The 12,534-nt window shown below is 40.6% G+C and overlaps 2 protein-coding genes across 4 annotated transcripts in view; one reads left to right on the forward strand and one right to left on the reverse strand.

Moving 5' to 3' along the window:
• Nucleotides 1–7,537, forward strand: part of znf385d (zinc finger protein 385D) — a 353,987-nt gene extending 346,450 nt beyond the window's left edge. Inside the window, exon 11 of the transcript XR_013933090.1 lies at nt 7,524–7,537. The gene's annotated coding sequence lies outside the window, so the exon portion shown is untranslated. The remainder of the gene's footprint in view (nt 1–7,523) is intronic.
• Nucleotides 1–12,534, reverse strand: part of plcl2 (phospholipase C like 2) — a 46,493-nt gene that overhangs the window by 3,825 nt on the left and 30,134 nt on the right. For all 3 annotated transcript variants that reach the window (XR_013933089.1, XM_080427114.1, XM_080427113.1), the window contains exons 5-6: nt 10,573–10,648; nt 2,019–2,128 (exon numbers count right to left, since the gene is read on the reverse strand). Coding sequence is in view for 2 of the 3 variants with exons in the window: in XM_080427114.1 (XP_080283240.1) it covers nt 2,019–2,128; nt 10,573–10,648 (186 nt within the window). In the remaining variant the exon portion in view is untranslated. The remainder of the gene's footprint in view (nt 1–2,018; nt 2,129–10,572; nt 10,649–12,534) is intronic.

Below are 12,534 nucleotides of genomic sequence, written 5' to 3' on the forward strand. Positions count from 1 at the left end.
GTGGGAAATAAAACGTATGTGGGGAAAAACTATAAAATGGATGCTTTGGCCTACTGGCAGTGTGCACACAACATTTGTCGCTGATCCGTCCAGCGGTTTGTGAGATTAGCTCCAGACAAGCACACGGACACACACAGACCGACTATACTATATTATAGACAGCTAGCCTCCTGCAGAGTAAAAATGCCCCGTGTTTTCTGTGTATTTTTCCCATGAAATGCCTACGTGTACACCTGTGTCGTGCCTGATGAAACGGAACTAAACATTTGACATCATAGGAATACACTTTGGCATCTCACATTCAGAATCTGCATTTTTAGGTAATGTTATGGAAAGTTGAGCTTTGAGAGCTGCATGGTAGAAGTGATATGTTTACGAGTGTTCTGAACTTTGGGAGCCCACTTAGATTAAGACAGATTTTGAGACGCGAATCATGCTTTTTGAGGATGTTCATACAAACATGATGTAAACACCATTTTCCATTATTTTAAGAGGAGATTCTATTGATTCTCTGTGATTAATTATTAATAAAAACATCGTTTATTTTCTTTCACTATGCAGTATCAAACATGTTCACAATAATTCTGTCTATGTGAAGCTGGCTGGTAGTTACAGTTCCATATTATGAGAAGAGGGAAAATGCAATTCACAATGAATTATGCAGCAATGCCACACACTCTCCTGGCTTAACTCAACCGCCTGCAGACATCAAATATGAATTATAGCTGATCACGACTCGTGATGTCATCTTAATAAGAATGCAGAAGGCAGCGGTCATTCATTAATAATTATCCGCTGTGTTGGCATTGGGGGTTGAATTGAAAGGCATGATACATAAATCTGGCTTTGAGTGTTTTTTAAGACTGCATTGATTGTAGTGTTCCTGCCAGAACTAGACTGAGCCAAAAGAAAATAAAAAATTATCAGTTGACTTCGGGATATCTTATTCAGTAAACAGACACCATATTATTTTCATTACCCACTTTGTGTTGTTTGATGATATTCATTTGCATCACTCTAGAGGGTTTTTCCTGGCTCAGAATGGGCCTTTGGGGGGTGACCATGCAAAACAGTAAGCATCGGCGGTCTGCCTCGCGACTACACGCAACAGTAAATAAAATGAGCCCGTTACCTTACTTGACATGCATTTTCCTGTTATTTCTAACCATAAACAAAACTGTCTATTATGCTTCACTAAGTGAAACCACAATTTACAAAATGGTTAAAACATAATTGTATTAGAACATTGGAAGGGGAGTGGTGTTTAAAGGGAGAGTGGAGGGGAATGTCAAACCATTTGAAGGGGCAGATGATTGTCCGAGATGATAGTGTATGTCAGAGTTAATCTCGGACATACTACTTTACATATGAACATGGCAACTACCTTTAAATACAAACTATTTCTAAGAGCAAATGAACATTTCTGTGGTTTTGTGAGCTAGTTTTTCTAAGTTGCAATGGGACACAGCTCCGTTTACAGGTTTATTTCTGTACATAGATTTTTTTAGTTTTGATTGTTTTTACATGACACTTACTTTGAAAATGTAAACGTTTTCTCATGCCAATAAAGATCCTTTATATTGAATTGAAAATTGATTGGCTAAAATCCTTGTCATTGATTTGTCGATAGGCAAATAACAGCTAGTCTTATTTGTTTTACATAGTCTGTCAGGTTCTAGAATATAAAGTATTTATGTATTTATTAACAAAAGAGTGTGTGTAGACTATTGTAATTCAAACAGTATAATGCTCAGTGCATTTCAGTGCAGCAATACATCCCACTTCCGTTCTCTCTGTTAAGCATCGTTTTGACTCGTGCCTTTCCGACTAGTCTGAGGGACACTTTGGAATTAACCTTACTTAAATCTCTTCGGGTTTACTGAAAGGGTATACTTACACTGGGAAACCTTTTCATAACTATAATTCAATTTGATTGTGAGAAAGCCGAGACCATGCTGGTTACACATGGAGAGTAAACACATTTCGTTGCATTTGTACTCTCAGGACTTCCTCCTCACCTTGAGTATAGTGATATTCCAGGTGAAGCTCTCCACAGCCTTGTGCAACTTGCGGCCCTTCAGGCCCTCCTTCACCGCCATGTCGTGCAGGTTTTCGTGGAACTCCATCGCTAAGAGAGAGACAGGAACAGGGCAAAAGGGTCATGTCGGTTTTCACGGCGAGTGTTCCGGGTGATTTGTGGAAACAGAAGTGCCATTGTGAGGTGAGCCGGGTCAAGGAAAATATGAGCATGTGCCTGGCTTGATGTGCAGTGAGGTGCTTTGAGGAACAATGAGTCAACATTTCACAATGTCTTCTCATATCAGATGTGATTTTTAACTTAGGGGTGCAACAGTAAATCAAACTAATCAATTTAATTGATTATTATCACATAAAATCAAATCATTTTTTAAACATTCCGAAAATAGCAGATCTACAAACTCACAACGGCAACGCATCACAATGCGATGCTTTGTGAGCTGAGTAGCTTGTAGATATGGTATTTTAATATATGGGGCTTAAATACTTTATTAGACCAATCAATAATATATGGGGCTTAAATACTTTATTTGACCAATCAATTTAATCAATTCTAAACACATTTAAGTAATCAATAAAATAATCCCTAAGAAGATAATCAATAGTTGCAGCCCTACTTGCTCTGCTCCGATATAATCAGATTGCATTGTTTTCATCTTTGGGCCATGACTTTGACTTGCATGGATCATCATATGTAATGAGAACCACTACATCAGTCACACATTTCTACCGTAAATTAATTTAGGAGACAAATACATCTTTCCTAGTGAGATGGATGACAATCTATTTTGGTTTTCAGAAGCACCTTCCCCATTTTCTCTCATCTTGTGGAAGGCATAAGGCACTATTACAGATGACAGATCAGAGTAACAGCGATCATATTGGAAAACAAAAAAATCAGAATTTTGCCAAGTGATGGTTGAAGCGTTGACAAGCAAGTCAGTCTTTAAAGATTCTTATTGACGTTTAAATTCCACACAAAGTAAAGCATGCACTTCAGAAAGCTGCTTAATGTTCATAATAGAGGGTAAAATGCGTCATACTAGTTCTTAAACGAGCACTTAACGGGTCCACATTAAATTTAAATGGATGTTTCAGGAGGTTTTAGTATGTGTCTGGGGTGACCGATACACTTAGGTCATAAGTTACATAACTATCTATAGGGGATACATTTTATATTTACTCATTATATTCACTGTTGGTAGTCTACATACATATTATCGATACACCCACTGTTGTAGTCTGCTTAACAATGATAACATCATCCAGCACTCATAATCAAAATAATCACTAAAATACAGATTTTACACTACTAGTCCCACCTCCCATCAGATATGCATGATTTTGTAGAGGTACCAAGATGGAATGGTGGTGTGTTGTCAATTGCTAGTCCCCATAATCTTGATTTCCCTTTACAAAAATGCCATGGTTAAAGGCCCAGGTGGCTGGAATTTATAGTATGCAGAATATTTTCTTTCTTTGACAGGGAATGCCATTCCAACAGTCTATACTTATTGTCCATGTAACCATACTATGACGATAAGAAACGTTAATTATTGATATGCCCTAAGTCAGTCCTATATCAATCCCTCCCGTCGTTAAATCCCACCTCAATATTCTGTTTCATGTGGAAAATGTATAAGGCAGGCCAAGGAAGCCAGAATTGCCCTGGATTCCGTTTCATTAGCAATTTAACCACTGACTAAACAACTAAAGAATTCTAGATTATTCTGAAAATAGCCGATCTACAAGTTCACAACGTGTCACGCTGCGATATGAGGTTGCAGATCTGCTGTGTGTGTGTGTGTGTGTGATTGTTCGTATGCTTTATTTGTATTTTCACCTATGATGACAAGCCCAAAATTGTGGTTAATCGAAGGGATATGGATGGAATGGAATCTGGTCCTGATGAAGAAAATACAATAACTTAACTAAGAAAGAGAGAGAAAGAAAGAAAGTAAGAGAGAGTCAGAGAGAGAGGGAGTGAGTGAGTCGCGATAGACAAGCGATAGACAAAGAGAAGGAGAGGGAGGAAAGCTAAGGGAAGAGACTAAGAAAGGATGACATGGTGAGAAGGGAACAGAAGAGGGAGAAATAAAGCGCGAAAGGAGGAGGAGAGGAGCGGCGTGGGCAGAGAGACGTGACGTTCTTTCACTGTGGATTAGCATCAAGCCTCAGAACAGAGGAGGGATTTGTCTCAGGAGCTTCTTTCCCGCCTCCTCTCCTCTCTGCCGTTTGGCTCTGCATGACGCGTTTGACGTCAACGTCAGGGATGCGTTACTTGTGATGTCACAGCAACGGGGAAAACTTTCTGGTCACTGAGGTGTATGCTTGGCAAAAAGAAACGAGACTGATAACTGGGGCTGCAACTATCGATTATCTTCGGAGTGATTATTCAATGGATTACGTTTTCAATTAATCAAATAATCGAGAAGTGCAAGGCATTTTTTATATATCAACAAATAAATTAACCACTTATTTAATATTTCAACGCAGAACAGTAAACAGTGTCATGCAAAAATAAGACTTATTTTGAAATATATATATATATATATATTTATTTCAAACATTTCACCTATGTTTTCACATGACCAAAATAGGGATTGATTATTTATATTTTATTTTGTATACTCGATTAGTGTGATTAACTGTTGCACCCCTACTGATAACGCATACTGTATTGTGGGCTCTGACTAAGAATGTGCATGTCCCGCTTGCGTGACATCGCCCAGGGCGTGTCCCAAAGCCCCATGTTGGTGTTGTTGCCACAGCAATACGTTTAAGTCTCTCACGTGGGTCCAGGCTGTCTTTGGGACGTCAGCTGAGTAGAAACACTGACCCAGGAAGATGGTTCCCTCATTAGCTTTGATCATTTAACAGGATCAAGGGGAATGGGTGATGAGATGCTGTGTGACCAGTACATCTGACAGATCTTCTCACAGCTATGGGATGATGCAAATCTCTCGCTGTTGCTTTGATGTAATGCACAATGCAGAAACATTTACTAAACGTTCCCACGAACAACTGATCTAGGCCTTTCCCGTTGGGTGGTTGTTCTGTGACTACAGAGGGTGCCACTGCCATGCACGTGAAGCATGACTGTTCTGAGGACGGTACACAGCACTCGTACACACAACACTCAGCAGAGGTTGCCTAGCAACATTTAATGGAGTCTGGCAGATGGGGAAAGCTCATTTTGAGCAAGGCAATTCAAACTCCATTCTTTGTGAGCTCATGCTGCCACATGAAGACTGTAAGGTAAAGGCTTATGCTCTGACCTTTGACAAAATGTAATAAGACACATGTAATGGACAATGACATGACATCCGTTATGAAGTCTTTGGATCCCCCTGGCTTTAATAGATAATGAGGTCGGATGCAGTCAGTGAATAATTAAGGGTAGCCTACCAAGCAAATTCACTGGTACATGATATGGTAACACCTTTTTCAATGTTCACAGGAAATACAAGATGGCTGCAAAAACAGCTGGAAATATTTTGAGTTGGGAATTTGCTTACTAGACACCTTGAGGATTACAAAAATGTATCTTCCTACCAGACTAAACTGTAGTGGGCAGACTGGGCACCCTCTACATGTCCAAGATTTAGAACACTGCGTTGAATTGGGTTGTTGTCTTCTTGTTTTTGAATCATGCTCAGCTAAACCTTTCCCCCACCTTATTTTGCGCTGCAGTAATCTGATCCTAGGTCAGCCTAATCCTCATGCAGCACTTCATGGTTTTCTCTCTGATCAGCATTGAGTATGCGTCTTATCAAATCTACTCGGGTATTAGATAAATGTAATTATACAGACCCGGGACCCAATGGTCCATAATAAAACACAGATCCAAACCCGTAGGAGTCTAAGGAATTGTTGGGTATTTTGGGTTTGGTAGACCTGTGGAGAACATGGGTACATTTCAGACGGGTATTTTTTTTGCACCGTTCATTTTGACAGTAAATGAATAAAATTCTTTTTTTTTTTTGAAATCTAGTTGATTTAGTCAACAAAAAAATATTTTGGCAGGCCTTGAAGGCGTTGTAATGCCCGATTTATATTTAGCTGTGTGCCAAAAATATAGCTATGTGCGAAAATATAAATTTTCGGAGTGTGACACCCACATTTGTTTAATTTGTTGACGAAATTGTCAGTATATTTGGTCATAGTTTTAGTCCTCATAGCCTCAATCAGCCTCGTCAATGAAAAAAAGTAGTCGACAAACCTTTTTCGTCATAGCTGAGGACAAAATGAACACTGCTTTTTTTGTTAAATTAATTTATACACGCCATGTTCAAGTAACAGCTGTGGGTCAATTTTGAAATGACGATTTCAAATGGGAACCTGTACGGTGTCAGGTGAGGTAACTAATGCATCTAATTAGGATTACCGATTTTGTTCATCGATGCCCCCTGGCTTTTTGAAGGTACAGTACAGTAGGATCTGGCTGGGCTAGTTTGATGGATTATTCACAACTTTAGTTGCTGCTGAAATGCTATACTCTCAGTAAAGGGGGAAGAGAGTTTGTATTGACCTACTTTCTACCCAACAGATGTGTGAAGACAGATATATGTTTATGTACACACTCTCAGAGATGTAAGCATACACAAAGACACACAAACACACGCCAGAGCATGTGAGCGGAGCTGAGCAGGGGGAAATGCCGCTCCACGCTCCAGGGGGCTTTTGTCACGCTCACTATCTTGATTTCCCTCCCGCTACATCGCTCACCTTGATTTGCGGACTGCTTGCTCCGCTCAGGCCGGTCTGCTCGGCACCCAAAAGAATCTCTATTGGCACAAATGCTTCCCCATCAGTGAGCCAGAGAGCCTAGATGATGCAAACCTTTTTATGTAGGCATTGTCCTCTTTAATAAGACGGACAATATTAAAACCTATGGGTTAATGATTAATCACCAGGTTCGAGAGAGAGAGAGGGGGGGGACTCGCATAGCGAGTGTAGTGGTCCAGCCAAAACCCGTCACTTGCGTTTCAAATCCTATCCTTTGATTGGCTAGTGATCTTAACACATTGATTGCCTGAGATTAAAACATCGTTTTTTTTATCCCCATGCCAGCGTTTTTTACCTTAAATTGACGATATTTGGAGAGCCGCAGAAGCCACGTTGTAGACAAGGAAGTAAACAAAAAGTGTCTGGCGGGTGGGGGAGGGTGGTCTCTATCCACAGGAGGAAAAACAATTTTACAGTGATCGGCCATTTTGTTGCTATCGCCCGTTGAATAAGGCTCGTTTTCACCAAAGAAAATGTGTGAAAATGAGTGAAAAATTCGTGTTTTTCTACAAATCCTACATTAGGCGTGGACGGAGGTGACGTTTTTTGGGAGGACGTCACATCCATCCATTCCTTTTCTGAGCATCGAGGAATCATTCCTAAGTTGTGTGAGAGCGCACTCTTGTGGAATTTCCAACAAAAAAAAATCTTTTGAAAATAGTTTTATTTAAAAGGACGTACGCTCACGTCTTTGGCAGGCAATGTGTCAACATAACTTACAGTGAAATGTGAATGAAATCTTTATCAGGCACGTGCACTCTGCACTTCTGCTGCAGTGTTGAGGATTTCTTTGTGTGCAGACATTGTCAAACATGGTGGTGCGCGGAACCCCCGACCGGAGCGGCATGCAGTGGCCGGCAGTCCTTGCTCCGAGTTTGCTCCTACCTTTCTATAAACCCGCTCCCTGCTTTGTTAAAAATCGCCCCGCACCGCTCCAGCTCCACTCCGCTCACATGCTCCGACACACGCACACTCACAACGCACACTCACAACGTACACAAGTACAGATGCACATACACCACTATACTTGCTTGTGACCAAAAGCTCTGAAAAGCAGCTCTGTAACATTTTGAAACACATGTGGACTAGTTTTGTGTTTATGTTGTGTGTGTGTTTTATTTAGTTGGGATTGATGTTTGACATGGCAGAGAGCTGCAGTCCCAACAAAGACTTGCCTGGATAATAACTTATCAATTCACAAAGACAACACAGCGTTGCAGGATTTGGCAGCCATGTTTGACATGCTGAGTTCCTTCCAAGGCGTCGATGCTTACGGTGACTGTGGCACTTTTGGTCAATTACTGCCATATCACTATCAGTTATTACCCTCTTGGTGCTTTTATCACTAAACTGAATGTCTTCTTATTCATAAGTGTAGACACTTTTTTTTTAAATTAAATATTATTGGTTATGGGTAGGGATGGGATGGGTATAGTTAGGGTCTATACATTCTGATACTGCTTAATGTGTGTGCAAATCCTGCAAACTATTACACAGAATAGCATCAAATGTTTTGCGCCAGTAGGCCACAAATATTGTTTTTCAAATCAGCCTCAGACGATATAACAGCCCACTTTACATTTTGCCCTATAAGTCTTGAACCACAGCTTATAGACTAAATATTTTGGATATTCCTTACTGAATGACTGTGAAGTGGCATATTGGCTATAACTTACATATTTTACAAAAAGAAAATAACAAACGCATCATCAGATCTGCCAGCTGTCATTTACTCACTGCTCTAATTTGCATTTAAAGTCTGGCCCTGTACAAACTATTGACACAAACAATAAGTCATTAACGATCAGTGTTTAGGCAAAACAAAACAATTAGGACAGTACCAAAATAGCACCGGTTCTTGGTACCCATCCGTAGTTATGGGCTCTACTTTCCTCTGTTTAAAGAGCAACACATACATTATATATATACGTGCACATCTTTTATTCTGGCAGAGACTACGCTGATGAGCTGCCATGGCTCTGAATGCATACATTTTGGGCCTGACCACATTTTGTAAACACATAATTGTACGTCAGAGGACCACTCTCCCAGAGCTCCCCTTCACATGACTGGATATAGAAGCATTACACACATCTGGTAAACATGAGCTAAAGTTACCCTGGAGCTGTGAATGTACATTACAGTGTAGGTTGGGTGAAGATGTTCCTTTCAATTTCTGTCACCAGACAGAGCATGGTGCAAATGCATGGTGGGGGCAGGCTTACACAATACAATTTATAGCATCAACCTATAAAGCATCATTCTAAATACACAGAATATATGGCAGTGTGTACTTTTAAATGTAAAGCTCCTAACACACCGGGGGCGATTTTTTCATGCGAATAATACGTTTTTTTTTAAAACCTTAGAAAGTCAATGCAAGCTTCCATGGAGCGAAAAGGCGAAAAAGCGAAGCGAAAAAGCGTCAGAATTTTGCGTATATTCGCATTATCGCCAGTGTGTAATGACCTTAAGGATTACACCTAAATCCTTTTTTTTTCTTTAACACATTCCATGCCAGAGTTTAATCTCATAATGTACTCACCAGTGCCAGCGTTTTATTGTTGTTTTTTAGTTTTTTTCATGTCGCCACAGACCTCGCTAAATAAGTTAAAAGTGCGCGTTCATTTGGTTCTAAACACACAGCGGATCCGTGAGAAACAACCAGCGAAAACAGTTTCCAAATCCGTGCCGCCATCTTGAAGCTACAGCCGATACACGGTAAACAGTGATCAGCGAGGAGAAAAACAACAACCAGAGAAAATCGAGTTTTAAACAGGATCCCAGACAGGAAGCGGATACGATCGAAAAAACCGGAACCCGAATAATTCCGTTTCCGACCGGAAACCGGAAACGGAAATGGATCAAAAAAATTCGGAAAGTGCACCTGGGGCACTTAACATGGGAATCGGCGGTTCGCGTAGATCTACGCGACTGGCACGCTGCGGCTTTAAATAGGTTCGCGTAGATCTACGCGACTGGCATGCAATGTGTTAAGAAGGAAAGAGGAAACACTATTCTCTTTTTTATTGAATTGGCTTGATTCAAGTGTGCCTTGGATGGATGGACTGGTGTCTGTTATCTTTGAAGTTGTATCCCTCCATTCCTGGAAGTTTACTTCCCACCCAACCACTCTTCAAACCCCACTGCAACCCTTTTAATTAGAGTTCAGGTGCATTTCTTTCAATTTAGACTTGACCTGACAGGAAGTAAGGGATATTGTGGCGTTTAACTCATTTTTGACCAAAATCAGATCAGATAGCGGTTTTGGAGCTTCGTTGAGTAGAGTGCGCAGCCCCAAATTATCTCAGAAAATTCTCATTCTACTACGCTGCCACCACCACAATTTTGAGTGCCCTGACATCAGCCATTAAAAGATGTAAATCACTGGTTTCTTTCAAAACTGGCCTGAAAAAACATCTATCAGAAGACCAGGTTTGATTTCCCATCAAGGGGGTGTCATTCACTGCCGCCGTTGATCCATTTCTCCTTTGTACATATAGTTATTTGTATTTGTTGATGACATGTATTAACATGTTAATATTCTATGGCTATGCTATGTTAATGAATTAAATACATAGGACCACAAAGGAAACAAGTCCCCAGGACTTTTTTGTGTTATCCTTTTAGCTTAAATGTCTTGTGCCGTTTACATTTCGGACTAATAAAGTATTCAATCAATCAATCAGAGATTCTCGCACTGAGTCACATTTATTTTATCTCCCTTTTTATCTCATCAGTTCTTACCTGCTTTCTGGGTCTGTAGAATTCTCTCATAGACCCCTTCGTAATTCTCCAGTAGAGTCTTGCTGGTCTGGATGATCTAGAAAGAGACAGCAAAACTGTGAGCCCTTGCTTGTGTTTTAACTAAGCTTGAAGCCTACAATATTCCAGAGAGCTATCTACATCTGTTGGCCAAGTGTCTACATCCTCTTAATGCACAGAAGAACAAGCTTTTATTACAGGCAGAGCAGTGTGCCAGACAGTCAGAGCACATTCATTTGGCCAGAATTGGAGGGAAGGGAGGAAAGGAACCAGAGCAATTCAGACCAAGTTTATTATAAGCCTGGCTCGTTTTAAAAGCTATAGTGCATTGCTGTCACAGGGGTACACCTCCAATCTCCAGTCCTGATGTTTGGCCTTCAAAGCATGTCAGTTTTAGAAGTAGTTAATCAAGACTTTTTACGTTTTTATGACAAGAGCGACTCAACTGAAGCCTTGTTAACCAGCTTATCTTACATCTAGAATTGGAGAGCCCCGTTTGTGTTCGCACAGCACACCAGTTATTCAATTGACTCTAAACTTGGCACAAATATTGCTCATGGGTCTGGCATTTGAACAGGCTACTTTACCCCATTTCAATTTGCATATACAGGTAATTTGTACACTTTGCATTATTGACCCAGAATATGGCTACAAGGGAGCTTGCCCTGCTGTGTGCCTGCACAGGATGCAGGGATCACATGCCCCCATTCACATCAAGAGGAAAGTGGGAAGCTTCAGGTTCCTCTGGATTCACATTGGCGAGGACCTGAGCTGATCACATCATGTGGACACTGTTGCACTTTTCTTCTAGTAAGTGCAATTATAGCTGTGGAACGCTCATCCGGCCATTATTCTCAGTCTTTACTGAGAGCACAAACTCTGCTGATCCGCATACTGGTTGAACTCTCATGGTTCCCCCATAGCACAAACAGAAAGGATTTGGGAATCCATGTGCAAGTTAAATACCGTCTCCCTCATAAACCTATGCACTGGCCACCCAAAAACCTCCTTGGTTCCCTCCCATGGGGAAAGGCACAGTGGTGCTTCAGGAAGTTAATGATGCATATGTTTGCCATTACAGATACTGGTAAATACACCACAGCATGACTGGGTGCCATAGACACAGGTCTGACACACAATATGGATCATTTTTATTGCCTTTTCGGTCACTTAATTTAACTGAGATCATAAATGGAGTAAAAATAGGACATTCTTTTTCTACCTACCCATTTACAGAGTGTGATGACTCGGCGTGAGATGATATAGCTGTGCAATTTCTATTGTGGCAGTTGGTTACGAGGGCCTTAATGTATGTAGTGGGGGTGTAATTGACTTGTGTTGGGTGTAATTGACTAAGTGAGTTAAATGCAGCACAAGGTCATCTGAGCACTCTGCCATGCTCAGCTGCCAAGAAAGAAGACAGGAGGAGAACGGTTGAAAACAAAAACAAAAAATGAATGAATAATAGGGACAGTGACTCGCACTGTGCCCATGCCATGACGGCTATCCAGAAAGAGATTGAGAAGAAATAGAGCAGAAAAAATTGCAATGGTGGATTTAGGTATGGGCAACATGGGCATCTATTGTGTGTGTGATATTTTCAAAAGTAGAAATGGTGACATCTGCACATCGGGTTTCTATAGCTAACGTCACTTCACCGTGTGGGTCAATTAACCTTGACGGCAAGGGTGGCCTGATTCTGGGGGAGGGACGAACATGAATTGATTTAGTCATGACTTTGTTGACAGTGTTTGGGGGATGGGTAATGTATTTATGCTCCAAATTAACACACAATATAAGAAAAAAGTCATCAGGTGCCCAGTTTAAGAAAGATAGGAAAAAAGATAAATACACAAAAGATAAAGGTATGCAGCATTGAAGCTATGTCATCTATTTAATTTAGGAGTGTAATGTTATCTAACTACCCAACACATTATTGATTTG

This window comes from Gymnoscopelus braueri (assembly GCF_963280865.1).
Source record: "Gymnoscopelus braueri genome assembly, chromosome: 4".
Classification (NCBI taxonomy): domain Eukaryota; kingdom Metazoa; phylum Chordata; class Actinopteri; order Myctophiformes; family Myctophidae; genus Gymnoscopelus; species Gymnoscopelus braueri.